The 19,799-nt window shown below is 41.7% G+C and overlaps 1 protein-coding gene across 1 annotated transcript in view; it reads left to right on the top strand.

Annotated features, from left to right (window-relative positions):
- Mroh2b (maestro heat like repeat family member 2B) overlaps nucleotides 1-19,201 on the top strand; it is a 70,126-nt gene extending 50,925 nt beyond the window's left edge. The window contains exons 30-42 of the mRNA XM_012947505.2: nucleotides 1,254-1,406; nucleotides 3,768-3,925; nucleotides 4,708-4,834; nucleotides 5,422-5,609; nucleotides 6,737-6,877; nucleotides 7,685-7,799; nucleotides 8,347-8,493; nucleotides 8,728-8,910; nucleotides 16,187-16,342; nucleotides 16,657-16,788; nucleotides 17,185-17,287; nucleotides 18,386-18,451; nucleotides 19,095-19,201. Of these exons, the coding sequence (XP_012802959.2) occupies nucleotides 1,254-1,406; nucleotides 3,768-3,925; nucleotides 4,708-4,834; nucleotides 5,422-5,609; nucleotides 6,737-6,877; nucleotides 7,685-7,799; nucleotides 8,347-8,493; nucleotides 8,728-8,910; nucleotides 16,187-16,342; nucleotides 16,657-16,788; nucleotides 17,185-17,287; nucleotides 18,386-18,451; nucleotides 19,095-19,201 (1,776 nt within the window). The remainder of the gene's footprint in view (nucleotides 1-1,253; nucleotides 1,407-3,767; nucleotides 3,926-4,707; nucleotides 4,835-5,421; nucleotides 5,610-6,736; nucleotides 6,878-7,684; nucleotides 7,800-8,346; nucleotides 8,494-8,727; nucleotides 8,911-16,186; nucleotides 16,343-16,656; nucleotides 16,789-17,184; nucleotides 17,288-18,385; nucleotides 18,452-19,094) is intronic.
- Nucleotides 19,202-19,799: the final 598 nt, after the last annotated feature.

Below are 19,799 nucleotides of genomic sequence, written 5' to 3' on the forward strand. Positions count from 1 at the left end.
AGTAAGAACAAAATTAGTGAAGTCCATTTGAAGAAGGCTGTAAGAATACGGTTGCTAGGTGAGATGGCTTGGATCAAGGGGGCAGCAACAGGGGCAACAAAGGTTCTGAGAACCAGGGAGAGAAACACAGCGAAGAAGCAGAGGCCTAATGCTTTGCTTTTGAAACAATGGCAACTCAGAAAATAGGAGCAACTATTCATGGAAAAGAGCTTCTTTGACTCAGTGAACCATCAACAGACCATTTAACTCTGGGTAGGAATGTTCTCATGTGTATAAATCACAACCTCACGAGAGGCTTAAAGCCCCAGGTGTTGCTCCTAGAACTCATTCAAACTGCCTCCTTTCACCTGTCTTCGCACCCTCTTTCATTAGCTCACATATACAGAAAATGCCCTCCTGTTCACACACTGCTCTTCTGCCTCAAGATCAAAATTACAACGTTAATTTTCTTGATCTTTTCTTGACCAATATTAATAACGAAACATGGGAGAGCAAAATAAAATAAATCTGTAATAGACTATAATAATCCACATTCCATAAAATACTGCAATTAGCCATTTGGGTATTCATCATGGCACTTAGCATATGTGGCAGATTTTCCTGAATTCTCATCACTTAGCTATTCTTTGGTGGATTTGAGATTTAATTCTACAACATGTGAAATATATGTGAAGTATTATTATAATATTAAAATTGTTATGTAGATGTTACCCATTCTTTTGCCCCTATGTAATGTTATCTAACTTTAGGATTGGGAAATAAATTGCTATAGCCAGCTCTAGATTTTGAAAATTTGAAATGATCAAAAAGGCCATCCCAGGGAAAGTTTGCTCACAGATCAAAGGTCATAGGGGCTGGAGAGATGGTTTAGTGGTTAAGGCACTTGCCTACAAAGCCAAAGGACACAGGTTCAGTTCCCCAGGACCCATGTAAGCCAGCTGCACAAAGCAGCACATGTGTCTGGAGATCATTTGCAACAGCTGGTGGCCCTCATTCACCCATTCTCTCTCCCTCCCTCCCTCCCTCCCTCCCTCTCTCTCTCTCTCTCTCTCTCTCTCTCTCATAAATAAATGAAAAGCAATAAAGCCCATAGGAGATCCTATTTCCTCTTGCTTCTATGGCCTCAGTCATATACTGACCATTTGACAAGTCCAGAGCTTCTAGTGCCTAAAACAAGTAGCAGCAGCGGGTTTAGGTGTCCAGATATAAAGAGAGGTGTCTGATAACGTGAGTGCTTCTGGCTTTATCCTCAGATTGTCTGCAAGTCCATCCCCAGTGAAGAAATCCAGATGTTCTTGGAGGAAATGCTGGATGGCTTGGAAACTCTCAACCCCATGTGCACAAAGGCCTGTGGCATATGGATGATTGCAGCCCTGAAGGAGCATGGGGCTGTCCTGGAAAACCAGGTGAACTGACAACAATCTGGGTAACGGAGCAAAATTCCAGTACTTCTGAAATGCCAGGTCAGGCACACTGTGCGTCTGCCTCCACAGGCAGCAGGCAAGAGCCTCAGACCCTTCAAGGGGCCTGAGTAGAGACCTAAGCTATGTGTTAACAAGGCCCCTGTTGTCTCATTTGTCTATCTTAAGTCTTTAATCAGAAATGGGTTCATTTTTCTGGCCAGAGGACCAAATGTGTTTTGGCAGATCTTCCAGGGTGGGAATGGTCAGGTAGATGCTTCTGAAAAAGGCAACCAGTCTCCACCATACTGATGTCCTTGACATCTATCTTTCACACCCCATCAGAGTGTGTTATCTGGTAAGCAAGGCTGCCAGTGGGTTGTCCCAGCAAGAGATTTAAGCAGTATGAGCAACATTTAAATTCAGGAAGCTGGGTTAAGAATTTCACAGAGAGAGTTAGAGAGATGGCTTTGTGGTTAAGGTGCTTGCCTGCAAAGCCAAAAGACCTCGTTGGGTTCCCCAGTATCCACGTAAGCCAGATGCACATGGTGGCACATGCATCTAGAGTTTGGTTGCAGTGGCTGGAGGCGCTGGAGCAACTGTTCTATCTACCTGCTTCTTTCTATCTCTCTCAGTAAGTAAAATAAGTTTAGCAGGATGTGGTAGCACACATCTTTAACCCCAGCACTTGGGAGGCAGAGGTAGGAGGATCACTGTGAGTTCAAGGCTACCTTGAAACTACATAGTGAATTCCAGGTCATCCTTAGCTAGAGCAAGATCCTACCTCAAAAACAATAACAACAACAACAAAAATACAATAAAACAAAACAAAACAAAAAGAATTTCACAGAGAGATGCCTCTATCTTGAATCTGGAACTCAAAGACAGAATATAAGCTACTCAAAGATTAATAAGTAAGAAAAAAACTTCAGCTAAATAGAAATATCTCATAGGAAGAAGTTTTTATCATGGCATCTCAGAGTCAATAACCATCAATTTCAAAGTTCTTCAAATCATGACTTTTGAGTAGAGGCATTACCTATCACTCCTGTCAAAATTACTTTCCAATAAGACATTTTAAAAGTAGCAAAATGTTTTAGGCACTAGGGTTGACATCAGAAAAATATCATTAATAAATATAGAATATGTGTGTGTGTTTGTTTAGTATACAAAGACATGTTCACACAATATGATAAAGACCTCCAAAGGGGAACTAAATCCTCTCAGAATATTACTGAACAAGGCTTCTATGGTAATCATTTTTAGGGAGGTTTGTGATATTTATATAGTATGTTAATAGTGGAGATAAATGCTATGCTTAAAATAAATATATGATTTTAAGATACATTCTAAAAAAATAGAAATTCTAATAGAAGCACAATAATATCATGTCAAAATTCACATGTATGGGGCTGGTAGATAGCTCAGCAGTTAACAGCACTTGCTGTTTAAGTATGAGGGCCTGAGACCACTAGATTTGGGATCCCTCAGACCTCACATAAATATCTTGGCATGGTTACACATACACACAGCTATAATACTAGTTAGCAGGGGCTGAAGACTAAAAAATAAAATTAAAAAAAAAAAAAAAAGACTAGAAAATCACTGGGGCTCACCAAACAAAATGCAGCAACTCCAAGTTGCAGAGCCTATTTCAAGGAGTTCACAGTTGAGTGAAGCTCTTGTCTGGCTGCCTCACTAATACACACAGTATGTACATCTACGCACACACAGATAACACACACATGACATATGCTCAACACACATGTATGCAAAAACAAAATTTTAATGTATAATATCATTCCTCACATTAACATCCAAGTTCAGAAAAATGGCCTTCAGTGCCTTCTGGGAGCTTCATCTTTTGTATGAGGTCATTTCCTTTCATTACCTCTTTCTCAGTTTTACATCTTCACCTGTGTTCTTTCTGAAAAAAAAAATGGCCTCATCACCACCATCTGTACCTTCTCCTTTGAAATTGCTACATATACTTATGATCCAGAGCAAATGGTCCTCCAAAATTCCTCAGCTGCCCCTGGTTCACCATTTCCCATATGCCACCTGGCACTTATTCCTTTGGGTAGATAACTGATATCCTTTAACTAAATCATTCCTTCCTGTCACAGAAAGGCTGAATCATTTTCTTTTTCAGTATTTTCCTCCCAGTGCACAGCATCTGGTATGGTGTACTCCGACTAATGTCCACTACACTGGACTAAGAATAGATATTTCAGAAACCTTCTGAAATGAGAATAGTAGAATTGACTATTGTTTAACATTATTGACAAAGCACTGATTGACAAAGTGCTGGGACACTTAGGTAGAGAGTAAGTTAACAATTTGATGTTTTATTTGGCTTCTTTTTAGCTCTTGGAGATCCTGGGCACTATTTACCATCACATGCCAGTCCTCAGACAAAAGGAGGAAAGTCTCCAGTTTATGCTGGAAGCCATCTCCCAGATTGCCAGCTTTCATATGGATTCAGTTGTTGTCAACCTTCTACAGAAGCCACTGCCCTTTGACAGGTGGATCCTACCACTCCAGCGGGCACTGGGAGGCCATATCATTTGAGAGAAAAATAACAAATTTGAAAATGTTTCACCTAAACAACAACTTAAAAACTGGTGATTTGAAGAGCTGAGGGGATTGCTCAGTGGGTAAAGCATTGGCCACATAAGGATGGAGACCTGAATTCAGACCCCAGCTCCCATGTAAATGCTGGGCTGGTGGTGTGAAGCTCTAATCTCAGTGCTTGGGAGACAGACAGGCAGATTGCTGTGGCAAGCTGACTAGAGAGGCTAGCTGAATCAGTGGACACTGGCTTCAATGAAAGACACTGTCTTAAAAATAAGATGGAGAATGATTGTGGAAGACAACCAACATTACTCTCTACACTGAAAGTTCATGTACAGCTATACACACACACACAGACATATACAAAAAATGGTATTTGAATGGCAGATAATGTTTTTATAAGCAATCTTATTGAACAATAAATATTCTTAAAATATACATATACTACATACATATATAGTAAGTGAATATTAGAAAATGAATATGTTTCTTCTTTCTGGTTGCCTGGAATGCACCAATGTGAGAAGTTTCCATCACTTTGGACATTAATCAGCCTCACTAACCCAAGGAATAAATGTTACATTGCTAAATAGAACATCTTTATTATCTCCTGACAGAGCACACCACATTGTCACTGATCAGTCAAAATGTGATCTTAGAGCGAATCCAGTGGAAAAGTTCATAGTCCAAAGAGTTGTGCCTCATCTCTCAATTTCCTGCCTTGCCACCCTAGGGACACAAAGACGTTATGGAAGGCTCTGGCTGAAAACCCAGCCTCCAGTGGGAAACTCATGCAAGCCTTGATAGACAAACTGGAAGCCATGTTAGAGGACGACATCGCCGGGATAGACGCAACTTCAGTGAGTTGGACATTCCATCCCTTGCTTGGATGTGGGCCCTGCCCATGATGTGTTTCCACCAGGACCTGTGCTGTAGCATTAATCATAGCTCTTCTCTCCTTGTGCCATAGCATTAACTCTCTTCCCATTCACATTAGGCAAATATGGCAGCATTGCTCTCTGTAACTGATCAGTTTTTGAAAGTAAATTTCTCATCAGCTCCAAAGAAAATGTATTTTTCTGTTTTCAAATTAGTCTTCAATATACCCAGAGAACTTGTTTTGTTGAAAACTCCCAGTGCTGACAAACATTTCACCTCACTTCCCATGACTGCTGCACCTTGCAGTCCTGAGAAAAGCAGTCCTGATGTTTAGATGTTTATAGACCAGCATGCCCTCCCTTTTCTGTTTTTTTTTTTTTCTTTGTTGTTGTTGTTTTGTTGTTTTTTGGTTGGTTTTTTTTTTTTTTTTTTACCATGAGCATGCTCAACTTTAAAAGAATTGCTTAGAAAGCAAGCCTTAGAGGGTGGGGGAGAGAGAGACCGAGGGAAAAAAGGGGTCTTGGAGGAAAGAAGACTGTCTGCCCAAAAGGTTTTTTTGTGTCCACAGGTGGCCTGTGCTATGTATGAGGTGATCTTAACAGGAGCCCATATCACTCCTTTGTATCCAGAGCTGTTCACTCTCCTCCTGAAGCTGGTCAGCTGCACACTGGGACTGAAGATGCCCATTTCCACCTGGAGCCACCGACGACGTGTGATGCAGAAGGGGGAAAGGCAGCAGATCCCAGACCCCTGCAGGTAACAGCCCCGCAAGAAATCTTCCTGAGCTCTCCTGACCCCCGACTCCAAAAAGAGGGGCTGTGGAAACCAGAGTCTGTGCCTTTTGGGCTGGCATCAAACACTTGTGAAAAGTACAAGTGTCTATCATTCTTAAACTGTTATAACCCAGCTTGTAGACCCCACTCTGAGCCAATACCCAATGCAGCTGCCTGGAATGGGCACATAAGGAACAAGGGAATGTGTCTTCCCTACAGCAACCACACTGTTTCCTTTGTTGAAATCTTTCTGGGAAAGTTGAGATTCTGTAACATTCAGGGCCACTGGAGAAAAAAAAAAAATACCATTTTTTAACAAGTCTAAGACTTCAGAAGTTGAAAGAAGCAATGTTAATTTTTTTCACTATTGATAAAATGAGATTTCCAGTGAAACCGTAAGTCAGGCTTTCTTATATTTTCAAATTTTTGCTTTATTCTTATCAAAAAAGCTCTTTGAGATAAGTAGATATATATCCTATAGGTATATATAGTAGGTATATATATACCTTATATCATATCACTCTCCCCTCTCTTTCTCTCTCTCTGTGCTTGACCTCCTGCATACCTTTTTATTCCACTAGAAAATCATACTGCAGCATGTTAAGTAGAATACAGAATTGCATGCTGTTCCAATAGCACATACAACTTTGAAAAAATGACATCAGTGGTGTAAAAGCCATACTGAGAGGAAGCGTGTACATGGGAGTGTGCAGGTAATACCAACAACCTCCCAGCTATAGACAGTCAACAGTAATTGTAATTCACCACCCACTGCAAAATAGATGCTATTTTGAACAAGTAAAATATGGTATTTTTCATTTTTCCATCCTTAGGGGTTTCTTTTCCATGGGTTTTTGACAAGAGTTTGTGTTATTATGTACTGAGTCATGTCATCTGGATGTCCCCTTTGACTCCAAGCTGAAGCATAAGAACAGGGCTGCTTTTATTTATTTATTTATTTATTTATTTATTTATTTATTTTACCTCTTGCACAACATGTACTAACCCAAGGTTGGAAGAGCATTACAGGGAACAGAAAAAAATGAACTTAGGAATAAAATATCCTTAATAATACAGATTTAATTTTCAGAAATCCGGTATCTCCCTTAGGCTCTCAACTACAACTCTGAAATGCCTGCAAGCACAAGCCATGAGAGAAGGCCTTGCCAAAGAATCTGATGAAGGGGACAATTTGTGGACACTACTTAGCAGTCCTGATGCCCATCACAAAGGCGTGTGTGCACTGGCCAGGTAACATGTGGGTTGTCTAGAATGAGATACTAAGTAGAAAAACACAAGGCGAAGAATAAAAAATGGGGCTAGGGAGATGGCTTAGCATTTAAAGTGCTTGCCTGCAAAGCCAAAGGACCCAGGTTCGAGTCCCCAGGACTCACGTAAGCCAGTTGCACAAGGTGGCATGTGTTTGCAATATCTACAGCTGGCACACCCATTCTCTCTCTCTCCCTTTTCCTCTCCCTCTTTCTCTTTCTCCAATAAATATAACTAAAATATTTTTTTAAAGAATTAAAATGGGCTAGGCATGGTGGTGCATGCCTTTAATCACAGCACATGGGAGGCAGAGGTAGGAGGATTGCCATGAGTTCGAGGTCACCCTGAGGCTACATAGTGAATTCCAGGTCAGCCTGAGCTGGAGCAAGACCCTACCTCAGAAATAAATAAATAAATAAACCAACATAAGTAAATAAATAAATAGAATTAAAATGGCATTCAGTCAGCTTCATGGCGAGGAATTCAGTCACCAAGGATTCATAGTCCAAGAACATAAGGGAAGAAAGATCAAGGGTCTGGGGAGAAAGAGATGGTGAGGTCAGTTCCAAATTCACTGCATTCCTCAAGAAAGCAAGTATTCAAATGGAATACTTTGATAAACTATATCTAAACTGGATACTGGGGTGGGCTATTTTAAAGTTTAAGCTTTGGTAGTCTTTCATCTAGCATTTCTTTTTAAATGAATGATTTTCTTGAGGAACAAATAGACTAATATTTCCTCCACTGAGGGGTGGGGGGAATATCTCTGCAAAAACTTGCATTTTCCAGGAGCATGGCCGTCTGGCAACACGGAGTCATACTGAACATCATGGAACACCTGCTCCCATCTCTCACCTCTTCCTCAGAGAACTATCGGATAACCGGCACAGCTTTCTTCTCTGAGGCAAGGAAGAGCAGCCATCAGAGCATGCTCGCGGGGCTTTTTGGGACATTTCTCATAGGGTCTGAATCTCAGTTAAAGCTAAAGACCTAGAAAAAGGACCTTAGTAGTAGAGAGATCCATTCCTGCCAGAAATGTACAAGTAGGAAATAGATGAGAAAGGTAACCCCTCTCCCAACCATCTCCTGTCCTGTCAAACTTTCAGGGAAGAGAATAAATCTGAGAGGGACAAAACACAAAGTAAGCAATAGACATATTACTGGCCTTTCACACTCTGACACAAGAACGAGCCAATCCAGAGAAGAAGCATCACTTGTAATTTCTTGTTTTCCTGCTTCATTTTTCCATTGAGACCCTGAACACCCTCTTGTCTAGATATTCTAACCTTGACCGGTGGGCTCACCCTGTACAAGGTTTTCCCATTCTCCCAAGGGCTTCATCCTGTGCTCCACTGCAAAACAGACCTCTCTTTTAATTGTGATACCTTTGGGTAACTATTCTGAAGGGAGGCCACTAACTTAAGTAAAGGGGAAGAGTGTGTTAATTTCAGCTTATGAAGGAGCAAATCCTTTGGAAGCATGGAAATCTGCGAGATGTACTGATCTTCATGGGTCAGAGTGCCTGGGACTCCAATGCCACTCTGAGGCAAATGGCTATCCAAGGCCTTGGTAACACAGCAAGTGGGGCTCCTCACAAGGTAAGAAGCATTATTGAGGTGGGGGGGAAATAATTCATTTCTATAGAGTTTCAAAATAATAATTTACTGACCTATATCTGGAAGTGAAAAGCCCAGTACCTTGCTGAAATAGTGGCTGTTGAGTTGAAGTAGATGTGAGCCTAACAGCATTTCAACCTTTGTCTGCAAACCCCTTCTGTATGCCAGATATACATAGAATCACTTTAGAGAATAAAAGGCCTTATTTCCAAATAGGTTAAGAAGCACAAGCAGATGATGTTAGAATCTATCATCAGTGGCCTGTATCACTTGGCTCGCACTGAAGTTGTCTGTGAAAGCTTGAAAGCTCTCAGGAAGATCCTGGAGTTGCTCACAGACAGAGATGTGAGCGTCTACTTCAAGGAAATGGTGCTGCAAACAAGAACCTTCTTTGAAGATGTAAGTAAGCCTGCCTAGGAATCTCCCTTCCCCAGAAGAGAGTAAAAGAAGGTTCAGGTCGTGCATTAAAAGAGTCAGTGGGCTGTAGAGATGGCTTAGCAGTTAAGGAACTTGCCTGCAAAGCTTAAAGACCATGTTCAAGTCTCCAGATCCCACAATAGCCAGATGCACAAAAGGTGAGGCAAGTGAAAGGTCCAACATGCCCACTAGGTGGTGCAAGCATCAGGAGTTCAATTGCAATGGCTGAGGCCCTGGCTCACTAGTTCTCTCTCTCTCTCTCTCTCTCTCTCTCTCTCTCTCTCTCTCTAAATACATATATAATTTTTTAAGCAGAGTCAGCCAAGCATGGTGGTGCATGCCTTTAATCACAGCACTTGGAAGGCACAAGTATGAGAGTTGTCATGTGTTTGAGACCAGCCTGAGACTACATAGCAAATTCCAGGTCAGCCTGGCCTAGATAAAATCAAGAACTTGCCTCAAAAAAAAAAAAGTTAGTGTCCTAGCAATGTTCCAAAGCCAACCCAGAAGGCAACAACAATCAACTCCAATTCAGCATTTCCAATATACCTACTTGCACCCCAGCCCAGAAACCATGACTGATCTAAGCAGGGTGGCACAGAACTGATGAGGTAAGAACACCTGAGGACTTAGAACTAATGAGAAATAACAGCTTGCAGACAAATCCCTCAGGTTCCTCACACCACAGAAGTTTGGAACACCACTTCTCCATGCAGGCCGTAACTATACAAACACTCTCTGTCTGTAGTTTGCTCCCTTCCCTGTCTCATTCCCATTCCCCAGGCTTGCTTGCTAGACTCACCTCCTAAACTGTTTACTTTCACCTAAATCCTTGCCTCCAGGTCTGGTAGGACAGTCTCAGTGCCTCTAACACTATCTGTCTTACTTCCAGAATTTAAAGACTTATTTCATGTAGGATTCAGTAAAATATGACCCATGACCCAAATCCAGTCCACAGCCCGTGTGTGTGTCAATAAGGTTTTAGCCACACTGGTTGGTTATACACTATCTCTGACTGCTTTCACAATCCACTGGCAGAGTTGAATAGCTGCTGAAGAGACCACATGACCCACAAATCCTGAATTATGTGATTGACAAAAAACAAAAAAGAAAGAGCAGTCATAAAAGGAATGAGACAACGAAACACAGGAAGGACTACTTCAAAAGAGAATGGTTCTCTGTGGATGGGTGTCCAGAAACAGGGGACAAAAAAGAACAGCAGATGGGAACATGATCAAATTACAGTATGTTCATACATTAAAGTTCTCAATAGAAAAAATATTTAGCCGGGTATGGTGGCACATTCCTTTAAATCCCAGCACTTGGGAGGCAGAGGTAGGTGGATCACTGTGAGTTTGAGGCCACCCTGAGACTACATAGTGAATCCAGGTCAGTCTGGGCCAGAGTGAGACCCTACCTCAGAATAATATATAATAATATCATAAATAATAATAAATTAGGTCCTAGGTTGTTGGCTCAGCAGTAAAAGGTACTTGCTTATAAAGACTCCTGGCCTGGGGTCATTCCCCAGCATCCACATGAAGCCTGAGAGATGCTGACATGCCTGTGTACACACACATACACATATACACATGCAAATAAAGGAAGAGATAAAAATTTTAAAAGTAATTCACCTATTCTAGGCATAGGAGTAAGTCCCTCTCTATATTCAAAGGACTGTATTTTAATATTTATTTTTTGTAAGTTCACTGCAATTGTAAAACTCCATTTCAAGCTGGGAGCGGTGGTGGCCCAGGCCTTTAATCCCAGCTTGGGATGCTAAGGTAGGATGGTGGCTGTGAGTTCAAAGCCAGTCTGAGCCCGAATGAGACCATATCTGAAAGATAAATATCCATTTTGCAACAAAGTGGATCTATTTTCTACAATCTGTAGCTATTTCCTCATGCCTTGTTGCCAGAGGAGATAGAGAACTGATAGAACTGATCGCTTCTGATGTATTTTTATAAGCATTTATGAACATGGTAAAATTACATGTTTAGGGCTGGAAGGATTGCTTAGTGGTTAAGGCAGTTGCCTGCAAAGCCAAAGGACCCAGGTTTGATTCCGCAAGACCCTCGTTAGCCAGATGCACAAGGCAGTGCATGTGTCTGGAGTTCGTTTGCAGTGGATGGAAGCCCTAGCACGCCCATTCTTTCCTCTCTCTCTGTCTCTCTCTCTCTCTCTCTCTCTCTCTTCCTCTTTCTCTCTGTCAAATTAATTCAAATAAATAAATAAACAAAAATAAAAAATATTTAAAATTACTTGTTTATGATCCAGTCTCCAGACTGAAAACTCATTATTTCCTGCATTATTCACCATAAACCTAATTTTTATGCTTGTTAACTATTTTTAAGCCACTGAATGAGATGGATCTCCAAATGAGGTCTAAGAAATACTGAATAGTTTGGAAAGAAAATTTGCTTCTCAAATACAACATTTTCTTATTTATTTGCTCCATTTTTTAAAATATTTGCCTTCTTTCCTGGCACTGTGGCAATTTTTATTAGGCATGGGATCTATACATTTTGATCTTCAATATATGCCTATTATGAATAATTCTCAAATTTTGTATACTTGTATTTTGTAGTTTTTTCTTTGTTTATATTCTAGTCTAAACCTAGCTTTTAGAAACAGTTTTCTGCCTCTTTTCCTAGCATTCCCCTAAGTTGTTAGCATCACCTTTAATTCTTATGTTGTCCTCAAAATGGAATTCTATGCAGTGGTATGGAAAAAATGAAATTTTCAGGAAAATGGATGGATTTGTAAAGAATCATGTAGAGTAAACAGACTCAAACTCAAAAAGATCAAAACAGCATATTCTTCCTTATATGTGGGTCTTAGCATGTACCATCTAGTATATATGCAGAGGGAGGCAAACTGAAATTAAGCCTGTAAAGATAAAACCACAACCAAAAGTGGATAGAAAGAGCTGAGCTCATCTGGGGAGATGGCTCTGTGGTCAACGGTATTTGCCTTCTAAGGGATGAGCTGAAAACATGGGGAGGGGCAGACAAAAAGACAGGTGTGATACAAGAGGGTGGGGAACTGAGAGGAATCGGGACAAAGGGCTGTGGAAAGGGGAGGGAATCAAAGATAATGTATTTGAAATGCCAAAATGAATATCTAAATTTCTGTATGCCAATTAAAAGTAAAACAAGGGCTGGAGGGATGGCTTAGCAGTTAAGGTGTTTGCAAAGCCAAAGGACCCTGGTTAGATTCCCCAGGACCCACGTTAGCCAATGCACAAGGGGTCGCACATGTCTGGAGTTCGTTTGCAGTGGCTGAAGGCCCTAGTGTGCCCCCTCTCTCTCTCTCTCTCTCTCTCTCTCTCTCTCTCTCTCTCTCTCTCTCTCTCTCTCCTCTCTCTCTCCCTCCCTCCCTCTTTCTCAAATAAATAAATAAAAATAAACAAAAAAAGTAAAATAAGAAGATGATTGCCTCCCATTTAACTTAGTGTCTTAACCTAGTATCTTCGGTAAAGATAACAAACACATTCTTTTTTTTTTTGTTTCCCCTACACAGATAATTGATGGAAATATTTAGAAAAGAGCTGGCCACAGTCACCCCTTCAGGCCCCATCTGTCAGGTTTCCTCGGTTCTTATAGAACTAATGATAATTCTCTTGGGTCTGAGGCGGCAATAAGCCACAGGTCAGCCCAACATTTACGTGGTCAAGACAGTGGTTCACTAGGTAGTGCAGAGGAAAAAAACATAAATTCTGTCTGGTTATTAAGTTAAATATGTCTGTAAATTCATTTTATTGATAATATTAATATATGAATTTATTGTTTGATCATGTTCCAGTTCCTTTATCCTTAATTGTTCCCTTCCCCTCACCCCATGCCCTCTGTTTTGTTGTCGCGTTCCTTTGTCCTCCTCCATCCTGCATGTGAAAATGTTCATGGGCTCAGAACTGTACTGGTCTTGTGAGGATGTCAGTGACCACTGGGGGTCAGAAACGCTCCAATTAGCTCATGTGGAAAGAACAACATCCAAAGGGGCACCTATGTACCCTGTGGCTCTTATATTCTTCCCACCCCCTAATCTACAGTGTTCCCTGAGCCTTGGAGGGTATGACAAAAATCTTCCTTGGTCCCAGCACTTGTGAGGCAGAGGTAGGAAGATCAGCATGAGTTCTAGGCCACCCTGGGACTACATAGTGAATTCCAAGTCAGCCTGAGCTACAGTGAGACCCTACCTTGAAAAACAAGATAAAAGAAAGAAAGAAAAGAAAAAGAAATCTTCCTTGATGTTCAGCTCTCCATAACCTCTTATTTTCTACTTTGATGCATTTTTAGCCTCCTCAGTGTCTACAGGCATCTCAGTAGAGACAGTTCTCTGCCTAGCAGTAACAGGAGTGCTCATAGCCTTTCCGTGTCTACCTCTGAAGTGTTCCCTGGCCCTGGAAGGTGTGATAGAGATGACGTATCCACTGCGACGCACTGGGCTTTCTCTTCTTGTCATTTTGATGAGTCTTGGGTCTCCCTGGTATTTGCTTCCATTTTTAAAAAGAATGTTCTCGAGTTGAAAGTGAGAAAAACATAATTAAAGGGCTTAAACGTGCACACTTAGAAGGCTTTGTGATGGGCATAATATCTCTATTTAGCCAACAAATCATGGAAGCTTCCATTTTAGGGTCTATGACTCTAGAAGCCATAGGCTTAGCAGTATCAAGGATGAATTCCCTCCCACTGAGTAAACCTCATATCTAATCAGAGAGCAGTTGATTCCTCGTATGGTGTACGCGCCACTATTGCACCCATGGGTGCATCTTTCCTAGTGGGTTGATTCTGTAGCTTGCAGAATCCACTCACTGCTTGTTCAGGCTGTAGAGAGATTTTTCTGCCCCAGTAGCTGACATAGCACCTGCCAACATTAGGCAGCTGTCCGGTTGGGAGATGGCTTCCATCTCACTTCCAGATTGAATTCGTAGTGACCCATAACTAAAGTCTGTGGTGAGGTTAGACATTTCTCACTCCTAGTAGGTATTTATTCCATTACACTTGCACAAAGTAATTTTTGACAAAATTTAAATCTTGGTGACAATAACATGCTATTTTTTTCCTACAGCAATGTTATCTTTATGAAAGTGTACTTAACTCCATGACACTTCACATCTATGTTTTGCTATAGATTAGGCATATAATTCTGTATTCTATGAGCTTTCTTTGTTTTTCTTTGCAGCATGTAAATATTTTCCTGTAATTCTGAACATATAATGAGACTTCAATGAAATACTAGAACTGCAAGCATGACTACTCTCTCACACTCCTCCTATCCTTTAATACTGTCTCCCAAACTGAATCCTTGAGCAATCACTTTACTGTGTGGATCTGTTTTCTCAATTGAAAAATGAGAGCAGGGCTGAAGAGTTGGCTCAGCAGTTAAAGGTACTTGCTTGAAAAGCCTGATGACCTAGGTTTGATTCCTCAGTTCCCTGGTAAAACAAGATACACAAAGTTGCACATGCATCTGGGGTTTGCATACAGTGTCAAGAGGCCCTGGCATCATACCCATTCTTCATTCATTCTCTTGCTCTCTCTTTTTTGCTCTTGCTCATTACAAACAAATTAATTTAAAATATTTAAAAATGAAAAGAAAAAATGAGAACAATAGACTTTACATGTATTTCCTAATAACTTATATGGCACCTTAAGATACTTCACCACTTCTTTTTCCTGCTTTTTCATTATCTACCTTTCTTCATTATAGAAAAGTTGTGCATTTTTTCTAAGTAAATAACTCCTTACATTTGGGAGAGTTGGTGGTCTTTTCCTTCTTTTTCTAAAAATAAATCCTTTGCAAATATATCTTGACTTTATTCCTAATATAGTTAAAGTACATGTTTCTACTTCCACAACAATTACATGAGGCTGTATCTTGTGCATTCATATGATATTCTAGTTCTTTTTCTTGACAAGCTATATTTACTTTAGTGGATGATCTACATGATCTGGGACAAACTCCCAAGTACAAGTAGCTCATGGGAGGAAAGGATTTATTTTAAGCTCAAAGATTCCAGGAAAAGCTTCATTATGGCAGAAGAGCCTGTTTCACTTCATACATCCACAGAGAGTAAACAGCAAATGGCCAAGGTTCAAGCTGGCTCAGAGCACACCTGAGGGCTGAGCTCCATGTTAAGGTCCACCCCTGGTGTCATCCACCTTCCCAACAAGACTCCACCTCCCGCACACTCCACTTGACCAAGATCACCTGACGCTATGGGGCCATTACATTCAAGCCACCACAATAATCTTCTGCTACTGGGGACCACTTTTTATTTTATCCACCTATGATCTTCTCAGTCTTTAAACAAGTTTTATAGGCCTAAAAGAAAACCCATCTGTTTTGATTTCCTTCCATTGCAATAACTCTGAACCATATCAACAAAGTACATACTATATAAGATGATAGTAGGCAACCTTCCTCCATCAATCACCTCATCCTTGGCTTCTTGAAATCAGGTCTGACCATTCTGGACAGCAAAGAAGTGCTACAACTTCATATTCTCAAAAGTAGGACCAGACACATTTTTCTAAGATGAGACCCCGAGATCCTAAGCAACCTGCAATGCCTTTGCAGAGCATTTATCATCTTGAAGAAGCACACTATACCTTAGGGAAGTTTAGATTAGGAGTCCTGCTCCTGTTAGCCAGTGACGTAACCAGGTAGATGTATATAAAATGTACAACAAATGGAACCCTCTGCTGCCAGCCTTCCCATATATCATTCCTGCTGTTTCTCTACCAGCTGCTCAAGGAAAAAAAGTCAAGTCTCTAGTTCTATAACATCACCCAAAATCCAGGTCTATGGGGTGTTTTTTTTTTAACTTATCATAGGGGTAAAGGAGGAACTTCTATTTTTAGAAGTGAGAAAATTCTTGAAACAGATAGAGGCTGTGACAAGAATGCACCAGTGCCCAGGTTCCAGTCTTCCTTTGCTAAAGTGGGTTGAGGGGAGGTGGGTCCTGGCAGAAATGCCCTATGAAAAGATACATTTGGGGCTGGAGAGATGGTTTAGTGGTTAAGCGCTTGCCTGTGAAGCCTAAGGACCCCGGTTCGAGGCTCGGTTCCCCAGGTCCCACGTTAGCCAGATGCACAAGGGGGCGCACGCGTCTGGAGTTCGTTTGCAGAGGCTGGAAGCCCTGGCGCGCCCATTCTCTCTCTCTCCCTCTATCTGTCTTTCTCTCTGTGTCTGTCGCTCTCAAATAAATAAATAAATTTAAAAAAAAAAAAAAAAGATACATTTGTCACCACAGGAGCAAGATGATGTGAGACTGACCGCCATCTTCTTATTTGAGGATCTGGCATCCCTAACAGGAAGAAAGTGGAAGATATTTTTTGCTGAAGAAATAAAAAAGAGCATGATCTCATTCCTTCTCCACCTCTGGGATCCTAACCCCAAGATTGGAGCCGTAAGTGGCCTTCACAGATGCCGCTGCCTCCTCCCTCTCCCCGGGTCTGAGATCACCAGTAAGCCTCATGTCAGTGAACTACAGGCCAGGTCTCTCAGAAGTGAACCTGGAACCTACCTCCCAATTCAGAGTTCCTGTCAGTCCTTCTCAACTTTTGCTTCCATCCTTGAATGAGGAAAGGTATCAACAACAACTCAAAGCCCGTCAAACCCCTGGCGTTCACTGCTCTTTTCCTTATATTACTGAGAAATATTCCCTGTAGGAAGAGGATCTCAGCCTTATGAGACTGTGATATGGAAGCCTCTGTTTTCTAGGCTTGCCGCGATGTCTTAGTCATCTGCATCCCTTTCCTGGGCCTTCAGGAGCTCTATGGGGTATTAGACCATCTCCTTGAACAGGACTTGCCAAGGGCCAGGGATTTCTACAGACAATTCTGTGTGAAACTGGTGAGTATGTGGCAGATGTTGCCTTTAGACTGGAGGACAGGAATCTGGAAAAGTTCCAAGAGATAAATTAAACAACATATTAAGGACTCTCTGGTCAGAGCCAGGACTCAGATGAAAGCTTGGCAGTGGTTTCTGGTAGCCTCCCACATCGTCCTCTGCTCCTCTCACAAGATCCAACTAGAATTGGCTCTCCTATGTTCCTGAAGCTAAATCTGTTCGCTAGCTCCTTTAAGCCCCAGTGTCTTCCTGTTCAGCCATAAGACAGCTTTCAGTCCATCCATCAATGGCTATGGGTGTCAGCTGGCCTTTAGAGTTCTCTTATGAGATTCGATAAGATGACAAATGTCACAAAGGGTCACTTTCCAGCTCTCTTTGAATAATATGCATCTCTTCCAGGCAAAGAAAAACCAGGAAATTCTGTGGATCCTCCACACACACTCATTCACTTTCTTCGCAAGCAGCTGGGAGACGATCAGGAGCGCAGCTGTCAAACTCACAGGTGAGCTCAGACCACAGCCCCCGCTGAAATGTGCCTGCTGCACCAATATGGAAGCCACGTGACCAAAAAGGGGGGAAATGTACAGGAAGAAATTTATGGTACGTCTTGTGACATCTTCCTTCATAAGAGAAAACTTATGGCTTCAATGACGCAAATGTTCACTGTTTCCCACACCTGACGGTCCTCCCCGCTTTCCAAACCAATGCTCTTTCTATTCCCCAAGTCTCTGTTCCTAGCCTGCTGCCTTAGAATCGCTCCTCTGCTTCACCTCATCCCTCCCTATGAACAGCACTCGACGTTCTTCCCGCAGAACCTGAGCAGCTGCGCGATCTGCAGACCTCAGCCCCTCCATGCCCTATGGGACAGTGAACCCCCAGGTGCCGCTTCCTGTTAGTTCTGTGAAACAGAGACAAGTCGATCAGTGAGGACCGCTGTTATGAAATCCTAAATCTAGTCCTTAATCCTGTTCCAACCAACCATCCCACAGTGAGCAGGCCCCCTGACATGACACCTTCAAAACCAAATGAAAACCTGGGGCACACTCTCCTGTTGTTGCTGCCCATTTGATGTTGGCCAGGAGGTGATGTCCATCCTCTGCTCATGCCATTGTTTTCCCCTGCCATCATGGAGCTTCCCCTTGAGTCTGTAAGCCAAAATAAGCCCTTTCCTCCCGCAAACGGTGAGTGGTTGGGCATTTTCTGCCAGTAATGTGAACCTGACTGCAAAATTTAAAAAAAAAAAAAAAACACTAAGGTTTTCTTATTGAATCACACCTATCATTGCCTCAACTACATTATGAATGTGTGGAAAACAGGAACCATACTTTATTCATGTTGAAACCTGACAGCACCTTCCCTTCATCCTCAGGAGTTCAGTGAGTAAACTTTTGCCAACATCCTTTGGATATGTGTGTGACCACGTCCAGACATAGGACTCAAGACCCAGCAGAGATCACCCCTCACGTCTTCCTCAGGGCCTTAGGGGATTTATATAAATTGCTCCACTGCTAACCAGATCATTTATCTTCTGACTGGTTGTGGTGTGGCATGACCCAGTTTTCACCTACTGTGTAACCAGTAACTTTCCTGATGATTTCAGATGCCATAGTTCTCAATTTGACTAACCAATATGTGGAGTTATTAGACAAAGAACAACTGACCCTTCGTAAGTACCAAACTTAGTCTGTACTCATAACTTCACTGTGTTTTAGAGTAAGAGAGATTATTGTTGCTCAAGTTGATATGAACCCAGAAATAGAAAATCTTAGTATGTACTTGCCATCTCTGAAGCTTTCTAGTCCTGGAATTTCTACAAAACATACAACAGCTTCCATCCTTCACAGGTAGCATTCCCCACAAGCTAGGATTATCACAAGGGCAAGGTCCTCCATTATTTCCTTCTCTCTCTCTCTCTCTCTCTCTCTCTCTCTCTCTCTCTCTCACTCTCGCTCTCGCTCCCACTCTGTGTGTGTGTGTGTTTGTGTGTGTCTCCTTCACCATGTGTGTGTGTGTACATGCACACATGTGTGCACAGCATGATAGAAGCTTATACTTGCTAAGCACCCACTCTACCACCGAGCAATCTCCCCAGCTCCTCATATCTTAGTTAATTGTTAAAATAGTGTCTCAATTGTCAGTCCAAAATCAATCGTTTAGACTGAAGAGCACTGGAAGCTGGGCCACACACAGGACTGACCTCCTGTGGTGGTGGTGCAGTGCGACATGAACTGGACCTCAGAGCAGCTTGCTCCTTCTCCTGGCCTCCAAGCCTCCTTGTTCACTTAACTTTGTCGTTCTTTCCATCTCAGGTCTCCAAGCACTTCGGCAGGACCCCAGTATCGGTGTCCAGAGAGCCGCTGAAGCTGCCCTACAGACCCTCCTGAGAAGGTGTAGAGAGACAGGCATCCCATTGTAACAATCAAGAAATAAACTGCTAAGCTTTTTCTAAAACTGACTCCTGTCTTTGTCCTGTGAGCTCACAAATTTCAGCATCTTAAGGACAGTCATGGTGCCAAGGATGAGGATCTTGGAATGGAGGTGAGGTATATTTATTGCTCTTGAGAATCTCCCTGGTGGCTTCAGTTAGTAAGAGATAAATCTTATAAATTCACAGTAGGGATAACCTGTTTTGGGGTAATACATCCCAGTAGATTTCAAAATGTAGCAGAGCCTGACACTTCCAGTAAAAAGAGGGCTACTGATATTTTCCACACATTGCCATTTCTTATTTGTCTGCCTTGAATGACTACCTACACTCTTCTGTTTATAAAGTATCATCTTAAGATAAACTTTAGTCTTTCTATTGTCTCCTAAGTTGTAATTTATACATCAAGACTATGCCAGGTGCTTTTCTACAAGACTTTTTCTATACTCTACTAAATCTCATGGTATCTTTCCATCTTTTAACCTAAAGCAATACAGTGTGCATATGTATTGCATATTTGTATGCATGTGTGTGTGTGCATATGTCAATATCCCTTACATGTAAATCACAATTCTTTACTTTTTTCCAT

Source organism: Jaculus jaculus, chromosome 13 (genome assembly GCF_020740685.1).
Source record: "Jaculus jaculus isolate mJacJac1 chromosome 13, mJacJac1.mat.Y.cur, whole genome shotgun sequence".
NCBI lineage: Eukaryota > Metazoa > Chordata > Mammalia > Rodentia > Dipodidae > Jaculus > Jaculus jaculus.